Below are 20,586 nucleotides of genomic sequence, written 5' to 3' on the forward strand. Positions count from 1 at the left end.
GACAAGCAATGACAAAGCAGGTGATTGCTCTCTTCTGGTCCTGGGGGCTGCATGGGTTTGAACCCAGGTTCACCATCTATGCAGGTTTGCCCCAGTCACCTCCTGGGCCCATTTCCTTGCCTGTAAAATGGGGATGTAATCCCTACCTCATGGGACTGTTGTGTAAAGTGTGTACAACAGGGCCTGGCAGACCCATGACACCAGCCAGCCACAGTCCCCCCTATTCCTCTCCCCTGGTTCCTGACTCCTTCCTGGTTCTTGGACCCCTTCTGAGAGGCTCTTCCCCGTCCTCATTTGGACCTGTCAGCTGTCACCTCCTCCACGAGGCCTGCCCCTTCTCCACCTCCCCACCTCTTTGATTAGTTTGCTCCCTTCCTGACTACTCCAGTTCTCCCCTTGACCTCCAGGCTGCCCTTAGTGCCCCCTGTCCCGATCCCTCCCGGACTGCCCCCCACCTTGTCCCCGCAGCACACACCAGGCTGGCTTGTCCATCTCACATTTTATTGTAAAAATGTTAAAATAAATTACATTTTACATCATTTCCAGTATGTACATACAGTGTGTGTGATTCCAGGACAGCCAGTGACACCCCAGCCAAGTGGGGTCAGGACACTAAGACGAACTCGTTAAAACATTTCACAGAAAGACAGAAGGCTGCTCCTTCCCACCCCAATGCCAGGCCAGCACACCCCTGGGCGAAGGGCGAGTGGGGTGTGGATACCCACGCCCATCACCTTCACTGCTGCGGGTGGGCAGGGTTCCGGCCCTCTCTGGCCCCACACCACTGGAGAGGGGCCTGAGGGGCAGAGGGGGTGTTCGGGTGACACCCAGCATGCAGTCGCCTGCGACCGATGCCCTCCCCCTATTCTGACACCATGACCTTGGCTGAGGTCACCGAGAAAGGTCCGGTTGGGTTGAAGGGTAGGAGAGCGAACACCAGACATCCCGATCCTTGGGACCCCACTCTTTCACCTTTCCTCGCTGCTCTGGCTCTGAAGCCAACAAGAGATGTCAGGTATTAAAAAAACAGCAGTTCATTTAACAAAAGAACAAAATGAAACATGCAGGGCAGAGGCGGCCGGCTCTAGGGTGCGTATCTTGGAGAACCAAGAATGCTGCCAGTCCCTCGCCAGAAACAGTCTGTATACAGTTTCACATTATCGTTTTGCTCCCCCCATCGCAAATCCTTTTCTTTCTCTCACACACACATGCACGCACACGCATGCATACACATGCAGCAGCTGGAGGGAGGAGCTGAATTCACATATCTAGCCGTTACCCACTTGCGAGCCAAGAGCGATCCGGGGAGAGGCGAGGCCCTTCTTCTCAGGGAACAGGGAATGAGGAGCCGGCGGGGCAGGGGCCGGGGCAGAATAAGCCCACTCCTGCAACTCCTGGAGCCCCAGCCTCTCTTTACTGCTTTCGGCTGCCTGCTGTTGCTTGGCCAAAGGGTGACTGAGGGAACAGGGCACTGGGCTGGGCTCCGTCCCACTAAGTCCACAAGTGGGACCGTGGGCCATGCTTGGGACTTGCCCTGTTATCAGGAGTGTTTCAGCATCTGCCTTGTTAGCTCCCCACCCCCTTCCCTAGGAAGAGTCTTCCCTCCTGAGGCTTGCAGCAGGGGGTGCCAGCCAGGCTGACGAGGTGGGACTGGGGGACGGTTAAACATGAACCCCAGGCAGGGCCCTGAGGTGCTAAAGTGCCCAGCCCCCCACCCCAGGTTCTCACACCACTCTCACTCTCTTGGTGCCAGGCACACAGGAGCCCGTTAATACTGGTGAATTCACATGGCCAAGGCCCCCGACCTAAGAGAGCCGTGCGACAGTCTTAACCGAACGACAGGACGATGACCCCCGTGGATGCAAGCCTTGCCAGGAGCGGCCCTGCCAGCCCACGTGTCTGTGAACCATCAGATATGCCAGCCACGCTCGGGACAGATGCCTCCTGCTACCAGGGCACCCATTCTGCTGGGTAACAGAGGCCTGTCCTGGGCGCCATGTCTGACCTGTGGCATCTAGCTGCAGGGGATGAAGGTGAGGGCGGCCCCTGGCCCCCCACTCCCAGTTCCAGGGCTGCGCCCCCCCACCAGGGGCCAGGGTCCCAGCCATGGCAGAATGCCCCAGGTTGAGAATAGAAGCCTTGGAAGCGGGGTGGGGAGCCGGCCCCACCTCACGTGCCTTCGGGGCACTTTGCCTTATTATATTCGTTCATCAGCTGTTCGTAAGGCACGGAGAGCTCCGACTCTGTGCTGGTGAAGGTGGACTCGTCTGAGGAGGGGAACTCGCCCAGGTTCAGGGGCGCCTCGGCTGTGGCCCCCTCCTGGGGCCTCTCCTCGCCGGCCAGGTTGTCCTCCAGCGAGGACTTGGAGGTGTCCTCGTCCAACAGGCCAGCCTCCTCATTCGCAAAAGTGATGTCGGCGTTCTGGAAGATCAGTGGGTGGTAGTCCTGGGCATCCCATGGCTCGCCCTCCTCGCTGATGCGGTCCAGCTGGTTAATGAACACCTCGGAGGTGGGGGAGCCCTCCTCGGGGGGTCCAGCCCCGGCCTCCTCTCCACTGGGCCGCGACACGTGTCCTTTGCTCCGCAGCGTCTGGGACACCTCTTCCAAGCTGGGCACCTGGCTCTTGGAGTAGACCACCAGGGGGGTCAGGGAGGCGGGCAGGGCTGGCCGCCCACCCCTGGGGGGCCCCGGCCCCGGGCCCCGCTCCCCACCGCCGCCTGTCTTCATAGCCTTCTTCCCGATCTGCTTGATGAGGTCATTGTAAGTCTCCTCCTTTTTGGACAGGAAGCTGAAGATGTTGACGTCCTTGGACGCCGCACCGCTCGCCACCTGCAGGGCCTTCCTGGAGTGTGGGGAGCTCTCGAAGGACTCTTTTCGCCGCCGACGCCGCTTCTTAATGGCCTTATGCACCTCCACGAACATGCTCACCTTCCAGTTGACAAACAGCGACAGCCAGGCCAGTCCCAGGTAGATCCAGAGCTCCACGAAGTAGCGGTACAGGGCGTGATAGTTGGCACTGGGGTTCACACCTACGGGCGGGTCAGGAAGCCCAGAGGATCAGGAGAGGGCCAGCGGGGACCCGGAGACACACAGGGGGCCAAAGCCGTGTCACCCGAGAGCGGACGCGGCTCGAGAACACAGAGTAGGGATGGGGACACACCAGGAAAAAGAAAGGATGTCTGTGCGGGACACCAACACCCCGTCACCCCGAAGGACCTTGGCCTGGCCACCGTGTGCCTGTCCCAGACCCGAAGTCAGGAGAGTGGCTCCCTGGGGTGCGGGAGGCTCGAGGGGGAGGGGCTTGGGGGGAGGGTGGAGACAAGCCAGCACCCAGCTCAGGAACTAAGCCATGAACCTTGGCCTTGCAATGATTCACCAACACACTGATTCACAACACTGTTTTGTGTACTCTTTGGGTGTATGTGTTACAGTTCCATTAAAACCTAGATAGGAATTAAGTGAGAGGGCAGCTGGCATCCTCCTGCTGGGCATGGACTCACTCATTTAGCATAAGTGAGGCTGGCGGAGCGGCCTGGGATGTCCAAGAGCACAGGTCCTGGCAAGAATATTCTGGACAGTCTTGATTGTCCTTCCGCTGATGTCTGGTTGGCCTCCTGGCTTCCTGTTTCTACCCTCCTCCTCCTGTGGCCTGTAGGGCTCTGCACTCTCCGTGCCCTCTCCTTCGAGGCCAGGCTCCAGACACCTGCCCCAGGGAGCCCTCCCGGGTTACCCCGCACAGCTCTGGCCACTCCCCTACCCTCCAGGATCGTGGAGATCTCACCTTACATTTCCAGGCATGTTGATCCGTATTATTATCTATCCTATGTCCCCCTTCCCGCCCTGAGACTGGGAGTAACTTGTACAAGTTAACTGCAGGAAGGGGGCCATTTCTAGAATGGGGCTCCCTTAGGGCAAGGACTATAAGCCCCACATCAGACTGGAGGGGGTCTGAAGGCAAGGGGCTATCTCCCCAGCAGACAGGAGGTGCTGTTGATCTTGCTTAGGGCTCTAGTCATAAGCAGGTTATGATGATAACCAGGGCCCTACCCTCTGCACACGTGCAGAGCAACTCATCTGATTGTTTAACACCCTGTGATTGGTGGGCGCTATTCCTTTTTTTTTTTAAAACCAATTTTACAGATAGGGAAACTGAGGCAGGGGTCTGGCATCTTGCTGGAGCTAAGAAAGTATAATTAAAACATTTTTCTGTGCTTCCCTAATGCAAAGGCTTCTCCTTAGCCTGCTCTGGGCCGCATCAGCCAGACAAAGACAAGATTGTGCCTCCGTCTAAATTTATCTCCCAGGGCAGCAGGCTCACATCTGCTGGTGTCAGTGCAGCGTTCAGGCCTTCCTTGCTTCTCACACCCACTCAGCCGCCCAGTCCCAGCATTCCAAGTCTCCATTTACAATGGGGCGGGAGGGCAGTGACCTGTCCCTGCTTCCAAGGAAGGGGGCGGGGAGAGATCAGAGGTCCTGGGTCAGAGGTAGGGGTCAGCGGCCGGGGCAGCAGGCACCGGGCAAGCAAGGGCAAGCAAATACGGACTCAGTAAAGGCGAACGGGGCTTTTTCAGGAAGATTAAGAATCAAGATGTTGTGCAGCCCACAGGCACAAGGACATAAGTGGCTGACAAAGGGGCCAAAGAATCTTATCGTCGCCTGGATTAAAGAGGGGAGGGGTGGGAGGGAGAGTCCGGGCCAGAGGGAGCGGGGCAGCTTGGGAGGAGGCCTTTCTTGTCTTTTAAGCTGCCCGTGGCAAGAGCCAAGTTTCTGGCCTCTGAGTCAAGTGTCCAACAGCGCCCTCATCACCTGTGAGCGATGGAAGGAGGCAGCTGTGATGTGGAGCAGCCCCTGACTCAGCCCCCAGGTCCTGTCTCTAGCCCATAGTGCACCTAAGCCTCTAAGTTCAGACAACGGGGGAGAAGAAAGGAAGAGACCAGAAGCAAAACACAAAGAGAGGAGAGAAAAGCCACCTTCTAAGAAAGCAAAGGGCCTTCCCAGGTGGCGCTAGTGGTAAAGAACCCGCCTGCCAGTGCAGGAGACATAAGACTTGGGTTCCATCCCTGGGTCGGGAAGATCCCCTGGAGGAGGGCATGGCAACCACTCCAGTATTCTTGCCTGGAGAATCCCATGGACAGAGGGAGCCAGGCGCGCTATAGTCCACAGGGTCACAGAGTCAGATAAGACTGAAGCAACTCAGCACACATGCAAGAAAGGAAAAGGGAAAATGCCTGCAATGATTCTCTGTCTTGGTTTCCTCCTATAAGCGGCAGGGCTGGGTCAGGACCCCACTGGATGGAGACCCAGGACACTGGACGCCTACCGGGGCCCCCGGTCATGGTCAGCTGAGCTGAAACTGGAGGAGAAGCAGAGGAAGAGAGGGCAGGGAGACAGAGGCAAGGGGCAGGACTCACCGGCCACGAAGTCGCCGAAGCCGATGGTTGAGATGGTGATGAAGGAGTAGTAGAGGCCCTCGATGTAGTCCCACTCCTCCGTCACCATGAACACGAAGGGCGGGATCACCAGGTGGACCAGCACTCCCCACAGGATGAAGATGGCTGTGCACGTGATCTGCGCCTTGCGCTGAGGGATGGGCAGGGAGACCAAGTCAGACAACGTGCAGTGGGGAGACCAGGGGAACCCAGCAGAGCACCCAGAGTGCACCGAGGAGGTAACCAGAAGGGAGGCCAGCTGGGCGCCGGGCCTGCGAGGAGGCTCACTGCCAAGGAAGGAGGGGGGTTAGTGGCGTTCCCAGCCTCACCTGGGAGGGCAGGGGGCTCTGAAATGGCTCGCTTGCCATCTGTCCCGACACTTCCGTATCGGGACCCAGGGATCCTTCCCACCCCAGCCACAGTCACTTGCCAGGGTCCTTCCCACCTCTGCCCAGGACCCAGGGATGGGAACATACCAGGCTCACGCCTCTCTTGGTGAGGAACTGGCCCAACCTCTTGGCGCGTCCCCCGAAGAACTTGCCCAGGGCACTGATCCACGTCAGACAGAGCGGCACCCCAAAGAGGCCGTAGAAGACACAGAAGAGGCGCCCGGCAGGAGTCTTGGGGGCCACGTTGCCGTAACCTGAGGAAGAAGAAGAAAGTGAGGCCAACAGGGCCACAGGATGGACCCAGACTCAGGGTGGCCCCCACCTCCACCCCACCCACCCCACACACACAGCTGGAGGAAAGCCCATTCTCAAAGATCACTTGACACTGATCTAATGTCAATACCTAAGAAATGAAATTTTCCTTGACCATGCTATGATCTTGATCATCCACAGCAAATGACGGTATGGGCTACGCCTTCTCCACCAGCCTGGGAGCTCCCTGAAGGCGGACTAAGCCTCCCCTGTTAGTAAGTCCTGTCCTAGTCTGCATGGTACCCTTGTGCAAATTGGAAGGCACAAGTCAACAGCTTCCCTGGGTAGACACTCCAGAAGCACCGTAGTAGATGGTCTCCGAAGATGGCCATTCATTTCTTTTCTTTAAAAAAAAAATTATTTATTTTTGACCGTGCTGGGTCTTTGTTGCTGTGCACGGGCTTTCTCTAGTGCGGAGAGCAGGGGCTACTCTCTAGGTGCGGTGCGCAGGCTGCTCATTGGGATGTTTCTCTTTTTGTGGAGCACAGGCTCAGTAGTTGTGATGCATGGGCTTAGCTGCCCCGGGGCATGTGGGATCTTCCCTGACCAGGGATTGAACCATAGCAAGAAAGTGAAAGTGAAAGTCACTCAATTGTGTCCGACTCTCTGAGACCACACGGACTGTAGCCCGCCCGGCTTCTCTGTCCACAGAATTCTCCAGGCCAGAATACTGGAGGAGCCGTTCCGTTCCCTTCTCCAGGGATCCTGATCCAGGTTTCCAGCATTGCAGGCAGATGCTTTACTGTCTGAGCCACCAGGGAATAAGTTATATTCTAAACCTCTAACTTCTGGGATGGTTGGTTATCAGTCATAGATAACTAGAGCAGACACCCAGATTGGTGAGAAAGCAGGGGCTGGGGCTTATGCAGTGACTAAACCTGCTTGACCTCCCGCATGGCTCTGGCTCTGCTGTGTTGTTTCTACTCCAAGAGCCCAGGTCAGGACTTCTGGAAGAAAACAGTCTCCCACGCATGGCCAGTCACCAAGCACTTACTGAATCTCCAGGGGTGTGTCAAAAGGACAGCGTGCAACTGGCCCGATTTTAACCCCGACGAGGTCATGTGACCAGACCTGGGGCATGGAAGAGGGTATCCTGAAGATCTAAGAAGGCTTACCAATGGTGGTGATGACTGTGGCTGCAAAAATCATTGCGTTGGGCCAGTTCCAGTTGTTGAAGGTCTGGTTCCCTGTGATGGCCACGCCCTGTCCTGCAGCATCAGATACTATCTAAAAGGAGATATACAGTGAAGATCAGAGAGGAGGTCACACTTTATGAACCTCCTTATAAGTATTCTTATTAAATCATCACAATAGGAAAGTGGCAATTATTGTCTTCAATTTATAGGAGATGAAATATTTTATACAGGATCAGAGAGGTCAAGTGATTTGCCCAAGGACACACAGCTGGGAAGACTATGAATCCCGGTAAACTGAATTCAGTAGATCTGGAAGATGTCAAGAGAACGTGCCTTTCTAACAAGTTTCCAGGTGATGCTGACGTTATGGCCCCAGGACCACACTTTGAGAACCGCGCCAGACTTTATGCCTCTGAAAGAAGGCAGACATGATATAGAAAAGACAGAAGGACCTCCAGAGAAGTGCTCGACTTCGGGATTGGCCCTTCACACCCCACCCCCCATTGTCAGGGCACTGGCTAAGGTCAGCTCAGAAGCTTGCGGACCCGTTTTCCGGGGGTGGACCCATCAGCTGGCCTGGTCATCAAGGTGGTGTGTACTTTTCAGGCTGACTCAAAATCATCATATGAGTTCCCAAGAAGCTCCTGGCCACTTTGGAGAGCAGGTGAGAAGTCGCCTGGGGAGGTCCACTGGGAGGCCCAGGGAGAGGCCTTTATTATCTATTCCAGGAACACAGACAGCTGCCAAACCTGTCCACCTGGCCTCCACCCCATCCTTGAGGGTTGCCTCCATTCACTCCACCCACCATCAGTGGGGGCCGGGACCTCACAAGGCGGCTCCAAGGAAGTGCCAAGATCTGGGGTCCTGGCCCTGCCCCCAGGGAGAGGCCTGGGATGGACCATCCAGCCCAGAAACCAGGAACGCGACAAATTCCCCCTAGAAATCAAGCCTAGGACCGAGGAAAGACAGAGACAAGCATGGGAGTAGGAAGGAGACAGAAAAACTGGAGTTCTACCCATGGCATGAGAAGAGAGGGAAGGGTGGGTTGTCCTGAAGGAGTGTGCCGTTTGCAGCGGCAGAGGCCAGTGTAAGTGGATCTGCAGACTTTGTCAAGAATTTTCCATGATGACACGCTCATCTGACAGGCTGTCAAACCACACGGCTCACTGCCTTGCCTACCCCCTCCCCACCCACCCTGCTATTTCCTGCTCATTTCTCTGCAAAGTAGAAAGAGGGTGCCGCGGAGTTGGCTGGGCGCTTTACGCCAGGACGTTCAGATAGGAAAGAGGCCAACTGGTCCATCCGGTTGTAGGTCAACTCAAAAGGTTTCCTAAGCCATGACATCTATGTTCTAAGCAGGAGAATGAAACGTCCCAGGGCCCGGGGTGTAAACAGATGGCAAGGAAAGCAGGATCACTCAGCCGCCTTTGGCTGCAGTCTTTGCTATCTGAGATACCCATCTTATGGGGGTGGGGGGTGAGGAGAGCAGCACCGTCCTCAGGAAACACAGCCCGAGATGGCCGACACTGACCGGGAAATCACAGCATTGGAACCCCACCCCTGGTCAACCCCGTGGAGTCTCGGAGGAACAGGAGAGATGTCAGAAGTTGCCTCCCCACCTCCTTCTCACACAAAAGGAAAGGGTGGACTCTAGAAACTCCAAACTGAACTCTCGCTGACTCCTCTCTGGAGACAGCAGAGCACTTGGCGGATTCAAAGAGGAAGCAGTGGGCACTGGAAGCTGCTAGCACAGGTTCACCAGAGCAAGTCATGCTCAGCTAAGTGCATCTCCCACTCCAAAGAGACTGCAAAGCCTTGAAGTTCGGTGGAATGCAGTCAATCCAGATAGCAGCCAGGCAGCTGAACAGATGGGTGCAAAGATATTCGTGTGGAGAAGACAGAGAAATTGCAGGGAGGGACTGGGATTAATCCGGGTCCACATAAAGGCAGATAAACAACCCCAAGAAGTACTGATCATTATCAGTCTGGATCGAGGTCTCCATCATCATGCCAAAGGCCAGGCCCCTTGAATCTTTTAATCCATAGCACAGCAAAGACATAGATGGCTGACCAGTTTAATCTGCAAAAGATGCAAACCTGGGAACAAGGCTGGGGTGGGAAGACAGCTGACACTGCAATGGCACCATCTGGACTGGAAAAATGGGCCCAGGGCTCCTCCGCTGGCTCAGTGGTGAAGAATCCGCCTACCTACACAGGAGACACGGGTTCAGTCCCTGGTCTGGGATGATCCCACGTGTCACGGATCAATGAAGCCCTTGTACCACAACTACTGAGCCTGTGATCGAGAGCCCGGGACCCCCAACTACTGAGCCCACGTGCCCCAGCTACTGAAGCCCAAGAACTCTAGAGCTCACGCTCCTCAACGAGAGAAGTTACTGCAAGGAGAAGCCCGTGCACCGCATCTAGAGAGTCGCCCTTGCTCACCGGAACTCGAGACAAGGCCGCACAGAGATAGAAGGTCCAGCAGAGCCAAAATAAATAAATAAATAATCAAATTTTTTTGAGTTGAGATCTAGCTTTAAAAAAAAGGCGGGGGGCAAACTAACAAGATACGGCTGTCTTTCAAATTTTTCATGTCTTATACTTTGGGTTAGAAGAGACTGACCCAAAGGGTCAAAGGGAAAAGGCCTTGGGTTTTAGCTGACCCCAAACCAACAAACATTAGGGTGGCTGCCAAAACAAAGAGAGGTAAATACAATCTCGGGCAGTGTTAACACCTTATCTCTTCAGGGCTGGGAGGCAACCAGCCCACTGTCCTCTGCAGGTCAGTTCCTCTGCACTCTGCTCCACTCTTGGCTGTTAGACTTCATGATATGCTAACCTAGGGGCCAAGGTCCTGGAGGGGACAGCTGTGAATGTGTCGGATAATGAGTTCCACCAGAATGGACTGCCCTTGGTTAGGCATCCATTTCTGATCATGGGAAGCTTAGGCCCAGGAAGACCAGTACACTTCAGGGATACTGAAGGTGTGACTGCAACAGGGGTTCTCAGGTGGGGAGGCAGCACCCTCTGGGAATGTTTGCCAGTGCTGCCTGAGTGGGAGCCTCCTATGTGCTGGGCACTCACTGTTTGGGCACCAGGGGGAGAGCTTCAAGAGAGGACAGTATCCCTGTCCGTCCCATGCTGCTGGCATGAAGTGGGCAGGGACCAGAGAGGTAAGACAGCCTGGGATGCTCAGGACAGCCCCACCCGCCATGCCCACATGTGACTCCGGAACCATTTAGTTAAGTGCTGGTGACTCAGTGGTAAAGAATTCACCTGCAGGAGACACAGATTCGATCCCTGGGTCGGGAAGATTCCCCTGGAGAAGGAAATGGCAACCCACTCCAGTATTCTTGTCTGGGAAATCCCATGGACAGAGGAGCCTGGTGGGCTATAGTCCATGGAGTTGCAAAAGAGCTGGACGCGACCGAGCGACTAAACAACAACAGCAAGGAGACGTCACATGTAAGAGCTGGCAAGACAGGGTGACCGAAGACGGCTTTATTGTTGGGAGCTTTGCAGCAGAAACGCTGGCTTCTTGCCCTTCACCCCACCGATGGGGTGTCCTTTGGGGCCTCCGTCCTGGGTTATCAGGGAGTCACAGCCCTGTGCACTGTCCCCTTCACCCCCATTATCTCTCCACGGTCACCCAGAGAGGGGCGGACAAATGGGGGCATTCCAAAGAGCCCTAAGCCCCCAGGGCCAGAAGCGCCACTCACCCTTACAACAGTCCAGTGGTGGCAGTTACGCCCACAGATCAGGTCAGGAGACAGAGGCTGAGCGCTTAACTGGCAGAACTGGGCCAGGTTCTAGGCTTTCTCTTGCAAGTCAGCTGGGCTCCTCACCTCCCTCTCTTCCCTGTTCTCTCTGCTCCTGGACGCCCCAAGCTTCTCTGCCCAGGGTTTCCAAGCAGCTGGCCTGGGGATCAGCTTGGCTCCATCCCCATGCTGGGAGAGAGAGCGGGATTTCAGTGCTGCTGTGTGTCAGATGCCTCTTGCTGGGGCTTTTATACATATTCCCTGACTGGCTCGTCCCCGAATCTGCCAGGCATCACCTGACAGGTGAGGAAAGCGAGGCTCAGGGAGCAAAGTTCTGGATGTGAACTTGGGCAGCCTGCTCCCTGTTCCCACTATGGGTCACTGTGGCTCCAGTTGGAACATCTCACTGATTAAGGTCAGGGGCAGGGTCCCTCAGGCTGGTGGGACCCTCTCCCCCAGAACAGAGAGGCTGACCCAGGATTGAGGTCATCCCTGGGTGAGGGGAGCCATTAGACACATCGTCTAGTCCTCCAGGGTTAGGGAAGTTGCTTTCTTGGGAGAAGGTGGACCTTGTTCACACACAAGATGATTTAACTTGGCTTCCAAATTCACACAAGACAATATTTTCATTTTCTACATCACCCTAGAGAACGATGGGAGAGGGGGATCCTGCAGACAGCCTGGGCCTGGCTCTGGTTTGAGAACAGAATGGAGCTCCACCCCCTCCCCCGCCTGTCATCCTTGCAAAGAAGTGGCTGTGATTTACTGGTGAGGAGTTGGTGGTTACCATGCACTAAACGTTATGCTGAGCACTTTATGTGCCTCCAGCTCATTTAATGAGCAAAGAATCCTGCTGGGAAGTCACCGTAATTTTTTTCATTTTGCAAACGAGGACCTGAGGCTGAGAGGTTAAGTAAGTAACCTGCTGCTGCTAAGTTGCTTCAGTCGTGTCCAACTCTGTGCGACCCCACAGACAGCAGCCCACCAGGCTCTGCCGTCCCTGGGATTCTCCAGGCAAGAGTACTGGAGTGGGGTGCCATTGACTAAGGGATGCTAAAATCGAGGAAGCGGGGTGGGCTGGGGAGCCAGCCAGGATCTGGGTTCTGGCTGCAGGAAGGAGGCTGGTGCATACCTCCACCCCTTCACACCACCTGGAAAAACAGTGCCCTAAAACCAGCCCATCCACTCAGACAGAGTTCTCAGGGAGGAGACATTCACGCCTCTGCCTAGGCTTCAAGCAACATGCTACCCTGACTCCACCCTCCCAGAATCTCGATGTCCATGAAGTCTGGGTTCCCTATGGCACCTCATCCCCCAGGGATCCGGAGTTTCTTGTGCAGAGGTAGCTGCCAGGCACCCCCATCCAGGAGACGCACTCTGCAGAGTTCCAGAAAGGGCCCGTCCTGCCCACCTGCGGACACGGGCAGCAGGGCTGAGGTCCAGCCTTTCCTTCATCAGGCCATAAGAGAACACTTTCAGGTGGCAGCCAGCCTGTGGATGCCGGCTACGGGGCCCCCACAGGGCCGCTCCCCACCCTGCCTCCAGCTCCACGTCAGGCCTCACACTGGGAGCACAGAGTCCCTTCCTGGCCACACAGAATCAGCCTCGAGGATGCCAGCCTCCACTGGACCCACGTGTCAGAGGCACCCAAGTGGTCGTCCCTCACCATCCCTGGCTGCATCCGTCCCTAACCCATTTCACCTCCGCTCACTTGGTTCCTCTGGCCTGCAAAGAGAACGAGGCCAATGGTCATGTGTTCACAGTGTGTGGAAGAGTAGGAAGAACATTTACTGTCTCTCACCGGCCCTCCTGGCTCCCCCAGCCACCTTGGGAGGTAGGTAGGGCATGGTTTATTACTCCTTATTTCATAGATTATGATAATTCATATTTGAATAGTAGCTGGTATTTGAGCACTTGTTTTATGACAACCACCAATCAAAGCATTTTAAATCAGCTCATTGAGTGTTTATAACCTTGTAAAGGAGGTTCTCTTCCCTCCATTTACAGCTGAGGCAAACAAGGCACAGAGGCTGAGTAACCTGCGAGGCAGTGGTGGAGCCAGAGTGTGGACCCAGGCCGTCTGGCTCTCAACCCCTCTTCTGTCCACAGATGGGGGTGACGGGTATAGGCTTCTCGGCTACAGCAGTGAACCCAGGTTTCTAGAACACAGCCAGGCAAATGCAAGGGAAATAGCCACAGGAATGTAGAGACTGACTTCCCTAGAAGGTAAGCTCCGTGAGGGCAGGGCTTTTATCTGCGGTGCACACATTTATTAAGTGAGTGAGTGAATGAATGAATGAGGGCATCTTCCCTGACCTTGACTGACTCCCTCTCCCATATCCTTCCTTCAATTCCTTCTCAGGGTTATTCTGCAGGCGGATCTCATAAACCACCCTGTGGATTATATTGTTCATCAGCAACAAGGCACACAGCTTTATCTGGCAAGAGGGTGGGAAGCAGAGTCAAACCCCAGTATGAGTGGGGCTGGTGGGGTCAGGGGAGGGACATAGAGCTGCTGGGACCACCAGCATCCAGGGGAGGAGGGATGGGGGCGGTCACCAGGTTGTGAGAACAGAGGGCAGACCCTGGAGGTCAGGGGTTGGGAAAGGGGTCAGGTGAGGGGGGCAAACAAAAGCCCGCTTGCCCAAGATGGCAGAGCGAGTGGCAGTGGGGCCAGGAGAGTCCCTGGAGTGACTAGAGGGACCGTCCTTCCTGCTGGAAGAAGGGGCCTGCCCCCTCCGAAACTCTTCTGCGGGGCAGTGGGTGTGCGGAGAACAGGAAGAGGGCTATAAAAGAGGGAGATAGGGTTCTCCAACCAGATCCGTGCCCCCACCCTGGGCAGAGGCTCATGGACATGTGAGGCGGACCTGGGGGTTACTTGGTGGGCAGGGAGTCCTCTCTCAAGTGCTGGCACCAAGTTCCTGTGTAAATCATACACTATCAGCCTTAATTTCTCCATCGGTCAAAAACGGCACCCACTCTTGAGTACACCCCGGAAGCCCTGAATAAAGGTAACTGCAGTCAGGGTTGCAACCACACAGTACACGTGGCCTTCAGGAAACCAGCCCCAGCAGTGACCTGACACCCCGGCAGGGGACTGCGGGCCCACAAAGACAAATCAAAGGGCGTGGAATTTACGTCTCTGCACCTGGAGGCCAGGCCTGGATGAGATCAGCAGGTAGGGGCCCCTGGAGTCAGGAGGCCTGAGGGTCGGGTGTGTGTCCAGGCTCCCCCCAGGAAGCAGAGGCAGGGAAACAGAGGCACACCCAGGAAGCACCACCACAGCCCTCAGACAGCCCATCTCTCCAGACCTCTGCCCTCTAGGGGCTCCCAGCCACCCTGGCCGGCCGCCTGCACAGCAGAGTAAGGACACATGCTGATCCCCCACCCTGTGCCCGCTATGGTGGGGCGGAGGCCAGGCATGAGGGCTTCTCTGAACCCTAGTCTTAAAGCCCCAGTTAAGACATCCCCTGGCTTCACTGTCAGCCTAATGCCCATCCACCCCCTGGTCTCTGGGCTGGGCTCTTCCTGTATATCCACGTCTGTCTGTACATCCATCCTCAGGGAAGGGGGCTGGGGTGGGGTCACGACCCCACAGGGAGTTTGCGGCAGTGGGTGGGGGTGGGGAGAGTCTTAACAGACAAAAGTGGGGATAAGTAAACCTATCATAGGCACTTTTCAGGCAAATAGATGCTGAACAAGTTGGGCTTGTTCAGAGCAATGCTTCTCACGTTCTTTAACACTGCAAACTGATGAGCGGATAGAGGAGAGCAGGGGGGGACCCCGGAGCCCATGCACTGGGGCGCCCTGTGGCAGCGTGAGGAGGGGGAGAGGCCGGGGTTGGGGGGGCGCAGTGGGTAGAGCTCGCCGTCCAGCTGTGTGGCCAGCCCTCCCTCTGAGGTCTTTCAGGGACTGACGGCAGACCTACACTATCAGTATCTTAGCGAGAAGGTGAGCACCTGTTAACCTCTTATTCCCAGGACAAATCAGAGGTGTGAAGACGATTATCTGAGCCCTCCATTATCTCCACTCCTCTCACTTGCCGGGCTCAGGCTGACTCAGCTCCTCAGTTCAGTTCAGTCGCCCAGTCGTGTCCGACTCTTTGCAACCCCATGGACTGCAGCACGCCAGGCCTCCCTGTCCATTGCCAACTCCCGGAGTTTACTCAAACTCATCTCCATCGAGTCAGTGATGCCATCCAACTATCTCCTCCTCTGTCGTTCCCTTCTCCTCCTGCCTTCAATCCCTCCCAGCATCAGGGTCTTTTCCAATGAGTCAGTTCTTAGCATCAGGTGGCCAAAGTATTGGAGTTTCAGTTTCAGCATCAGTCCTTCCAATGAACACTCAGGACTGATCTCCTTTAGGATGGACTGGTTGGATCTCCTTGGAGTCCAAGGGACTCTCGAGTGTCTTCAACACCATGGTTCAAAAGCATCAAAAGTATCTACCCCAACGGGGTGGGAGAGGGGCACTGGGCTAGTCTTCAGAGACAGTGGATGCCACCCAGCCCCTGGAGCAGGGGCTCTCCCCCGACCCAGTGGAACCACCTGGGAGTTTAAATAAACACAACACCTGGACCTCACTCACAGGTATTCCCTGGGGTTGACCTAGGTGTCCAGCAAGCAGTTAACAAGCTTCACGGGTGATTCGTCCCCTCATCTGCTAAGTGGGGGTGACGTGGGTGTGGGGCTCAGCCTTCCAGTTCCCCAGCCAGGAGGCAAGATGCGCAGGATCCTCGGTATTCCCCCGCCCCGCTCCCCGCAGCCCAGGTGACCAGGTGTGGCTCGGAGGGCAGGACTGGTTTAGGAGCCGGGCATTGGCCGGGGCCCAACGGCACCACCCTGACACCTGCCTCCCAGCTGTGGGCCCGGCTCCCCCGGCCCTGACTCTCCCAGGCGGACAGCAGGTGTCTGTGGGGCAGGTGCAGGGACGTGGGGGCAGGGCCCCATCTTGTCTCTGTTAAGACTTGACCCGGGCCCTTGCAGTGTGGACTTTGTAGACTTGTGTTTTGCTTATCTGCATTTTCACTTTTGCTCCAATCCTGCTTATCTGCTTTTTCGGTTTTGCTCCGACGCCTGTTGTTTAGTCGCTCAGTCGTGTCCGACTCCTTGCGACCCCATGGACGGCAGCCTGCTAGGCTCCTCCATCCATGGGATTTCCCAGGCAAGAATACTGGAGTGGCTTGCTATTTCCTACTCCAGGGGATCTTCCCAGACCAGGGGTTGAGCCTGAGTCTCCTGCATTGGAAGGCAGATTCTTTACCACTGAGTCACCAGGGAAGCCCGCTCCAGTGTCTACCCGAATACCTATTACGTTTTCAGTAGAAAGAAAGTGTTAGCCGCTCAGTCGTGTCTGACTCTTTGTGACCCCATGGACTGTAGCCTGCCAGGCTCCTCTGTCCATGAAATTCTCCAGGTAAGAAATACAGGAGTGGGAAGCCATTCCCTTCTCCAGGTGATCTTCATGACTTGGGGATCAAACCCAGGTCCCTGGCACAGCAGGCAGATTCTCTGCCATCTGAGCCACCAGGGGAGCCAAGAAGGAAAGACAAATTGCTGGAGACTTGGTTGGTACACTAGGAAGTTAAGGTAGGGTCTGAAGACCTTGGTTCAGTTCAGGTCACTTACTGAGTTTCTCTAGGAACCAAAGTTGGCTTAGGACCACAGGGGTCCCCCTGTCTAAGCAGGTGACACTTTTGTATAATTCATATTTTCCTTTGTCCAGAACTATAACTTCTGAGCCTAGTTCAGCACCTCCCAAGCTCCATTCTCCCTGTCTCCCCCGCAAAAAAAAATCCACAGCCCATTTGAGAAAATACATTTTCATTCTCAGGATTCAGCCTACTGGCCACCAGCTCCAGCTCTTCCCGAGGCCCCAGCAAGCCAGGCTGCTTGAGTCAGAAGCGAGTCTTATTCTTCACCCCACTTCCTTCCTCGATCCCCCCAGACCCCACTGCAGGATGAGGAAGGCGCCTCACTGTGCCTTGGTCCCTAAAGGACTGTGCCTGGTGCCAGCCAGGCTGCCCTCCCTCAGCCCAGGGAGGAAACAGCAACCGGAGGATGCCCTGGGGTACAAAATACAATCCCTCCCCAACCCCAGAAACCCACACATCCTCATCAGGCAAGGTGGAAAGAGGCACCCCACCCCACCCGCAACACATGTCCCAAAGGGAGGGGTCACCAGTACTGCTTCTTAACCAGGCTGCAGGTGGAGACCACCAGGGGTTGGGGGCAGCTTGGGGAAATACTCCTGCCTGGGTGCTACCCTGGGAGATTCAGACAGAAATGGTCTGGGGTGTGGACTGGGAACCAAGTTGCTGAAAAGCTGTCCCAGATAACTAATATCATGTGCAGCCCATTTCAAAACCACCGTCCCAGACCCAAACCATCCTCTCTTCTAGTTACGGGGAAGGCCCAGTCCAGCCCGCCCCAGGGGTCAGCACGGCAGCCAGCGATGGATGGCCGTCCTCCCATCTGCCCTCGGGTTTCCCCTCCAGGGCCATCTCTCAGCAGCTTGCGGAGCCCAGAGGCACGGAGAGGTCTCACGGTCGTGGGGAAAGCCCGGGCCAGAGGTAAGCGCGTTTTCAGCAGAAACCTGGGTTTCCGACTTTCTCAGGCCCGGGAGCCTGTCTGCTCCCAGGAGGGACAATGAAAACAAGGCAGGTGACCCTGCCCCCATTGTTCTCAGGCTGGGTCGGTAACACGCCTCCTCCTCCCCTGGGGCAGCTGGGCGCCTCTCCATGAGAGCGGAGGCCAGGGCAGAGCCCTGCAGGGATCGGCTGCCCCACTGGAAGGCTGTGGGTTTGGCTAAAGCAAACAGACTAGGGCTGGAGGGGCCGGAGCTCAGGATGGGATGTCAGCAAGTGTTCTCAGGCACCTGGAGGGCCGAGCTGATGAGTGACGCTGGAAATCCCGGTGTGAGCGGACACAGGGGACCTCCAGGGCCAGTTCTGGTGCCACAGCTGTGCTGCCCGAGAGCGACCCGGGGGAGTAGCAAAGAACCCCCGCCCACCCAAACAGAGACACCAGATGACCCGCAGAGCCGTGTTCTCAGACTCCACTCCCTGCCTCATTTTCTGAAGGACTCGGGGCAGGTGACACGTCCAGTGAGGCTTAAGTGACAAGAAGGACACCCTTCACCCACCTGCAGCTTCCTGATCCCCAAATCACAACCACTGCCGTGCTCCGGGGTGGCTGTGACCTGGTTTATGGCCTTATGCTGGCATCTCTGCCCTGTCTGGGATGCTTGGCCTGGATTCATGACCAGGCCCCTTCCCTGGCCCCAGAATCTAGATCCTGGGGATGTGGATGTCTTTCTACTTTGATGGATACCAAGAGACATCTCCCAACTTCTGGGCCAACAACTCAAAGGCAGGAAATTAATCAGCCAGGACCCCTCCAACAGGCCCTCCTTCCCCATAGGGGTGTGGGTCGCCAGGGAGCGAGAGGTCCCTGTGGCGGATTTGGCTCCTGGCTTATTCTTTCCAAGCTGACAAACCTTTCTGGGCCCCATTCAGCTCCTTTGTAATAAGGCTCTGGAGGAAGAGCCAGCATCTCCCTCCTTCTGGCCAAAACCCCATTCATCAGGTATCTTTCCTACCAGCAACTCTTCTGGCCCTAATTTCATTCGAGACTCAAGACCCTGTAGGCTAGGCAAGCAACGTGGACACTGTATTTCCATTTCGTAGCTGAGGAAACTGATCAGAGAGGGCTAGTGACACAGAAGAGGTCACACAGCAAGCTCACGACAAAGGACAGAGCAGAACCAGCCGAAAGCCCCCTGACTCTCAGTGGAGGGCCCTCTCCACCAAACAAGCTGACTATCCATCTCGTCCCCCACCTGGGGTGAGGCTCAGAAATGCCAACCAAAGTGGAGCAAGGAAGGTGAGTGACAGGAGAGGGGCAGACACGGGTGATGGAGAGCTATAAAAGGGTGTACGGTTTAATCCTGCGATTCTATCAGATGAGTGTTTGCTTGTGTCCCCTGCCTCCTCCCCAGAGACAAGGAGCAAGCAAGGGAAGCCACCAGCCCCTCGAGGTTTCTAAAAACCACGCTCAAGCAGGCCACAAAGGACGTCACAGGAATTGCTGATCCGCCGTCTCCCGGTCCTGGGCTGACGACCTGACGGAGATTGGGCTCATCAGCAGCCCCCTCCCTGTGCCAGCTTCCCTTCCCTGTCTTCACAGCAGCCTGGACGACACACGCTGGGACAGCTAACCCACTGGGAAACCACACCCGTCAAGTCGGGACCCTCTGCAGGCAGCCCCGGGGCAGAGGAGCTAAGACTGGACTTTGGCGCAGACACACGTGGCTTCAAGCCCTGGCTCCATGGCCCACCAGCGGGTCACCTGGGGCATGCCCTCTCACCAATCTGAGCCTCCCCTTCCACCTCTGGAAAGCGGGGGCACCAAGACTCTCTTGGGTTGGGATGCAGATTACGTGAAATGATGTGTAGTGGTGCTGGGCATATAGGGCGTGTGCTGGGCAGAGAAGTAAACTGGGAAGAATAGGGGGCTGGTGAGGTCCTCTCCATTCCTGGGGTTTGTGCCCAGGGCACAGGGCCTCCAGAGCTGTAGACACAGAGCTGGGCAGGGGTCACCAGGAACGCCCCCCCTTCCTGGCGGCCACTACCTGGAAGGAAGATCAGAGCTTGGGACAGCACTTATCACCCCACACCCCAGGATGCTCTATTAGGATCTGCTGTCTGGTTGGTAGACCACAAGCTCTGAAGGCTTTCAGAGAAAGAGGTTTCGCTCATTCCTCATTCCCAGAACCTGGCACTGGCAGGTACTCAGTATTGGCCAAACGAGGGACTCAGTCTCCGAGACATACGCCTTCCAGGGCACGGAGGTGGGTGCTGATTCTGTTATTTAACACAGGTTCCGGCTGGATGAGATGGGCAGTCCTGGCAGAGATGGCCGGCCCAGGGTGATGGCTTTGTGTTTCTCTGCCCAGTGTGCCTGTCACCCCACCCCACCCCACCTGTCTGCAAGTCCGGAGCCCCCAGAGGTCCCAGCCCTGGTGACTCAGCTGTACAGCAGACTTTGGAACCATCAGGATTCCGGAGGGAAGAGGCGGGTGGGTGATGAAGGGTGGGGGCCTGGAGGCAGGGGAGGGGGAAAAAAATGAAGCTCTGTTCCTCCTGGGATCCTGAGGACAAGGCTCCCCCGCAACCAACACCCCCGGATCCCCCTCCCCAGGAGATGAAAGCTGCCCCCACCAACCCCACATTCATGCCACCTGGGTATGCCCGTGCCCTTGGGAGAAGGATGTGGCTGACACCCTCACCTCTGGCCCTCAGAGGACCACACCCCAGACCCCCAGCAAACTGTCCCCACCCAGGGGCCCTGAGAGCGGTCTCTCCATCTGCCTCTCTTCCTTTCCCGGTCCCTTCGCTGTGGCCGCAGCTCCGGGTAATAAGTAACTGCCCATCCTTGAAGTTTAGGGTTCTGACGATAAGGGATTATTAAGTCTACCCATTTATCATCATTTGTTTAAGATGACCAGGTGGTTAAACTGTAAACCTCTTCACTAATGAAAACAAGAAAAAGCCAGAAAG

At 56.1% G+C, this 20,586-nt stretch overlaps 1 protein-coding gene across 2 annotated transcripts in view; it reads right to left on the reverse strand.

Moving 5' to 3' along the window:
- Positions 1-484: 484 nt before the first annotated feature.
- Positions 485-20,586, reverse strand: part of KCNK5 (potassium two pore domain channel subfamily K member 5) — a 40,467-nt gene continuing 20,365 nt past the window's right edge. For both annotated transcript variants that reach the window (XM_061398070.1, XM_061398071.1), the window contains exons 2-5: positions 7,246-7,357; positions 5,906-6,072; positions 5,412-5,580; positions 485-3,029 (exon numbers count right to left, since the gene is read on the reverse strand). In XM_061398070.1, coding sequence (XP_061254054.1) covers positions 2,170-3,029; positions 5,412-5,580; positions 5,906-6,072; positions 7,246-7,357 — 1,308 coding nt within the window. In that variant the 3' untranslated portion in view covers positions 485-2,169. The remainder of the gene's footprint in view (positions 3,030-5,411; positions 5,581-5,905; positions 6,073-7,245; positions 7,358-20,586) is intronic.

The sequence above is a fragment of the Bos javanicus genome, chromosome 23, assembly GCF_032452875.1.
Source record: "Bos javanicus breed banteng chromosome 23, ARS-OSU_banteng_1.0, whole genome shotgun sequence".
Lineage (NCBI taxonomy): Eukaryota > Metazoa > Chordata > Mammalia > Artiodactyla > Bovidae > Bos > Bos javanicus.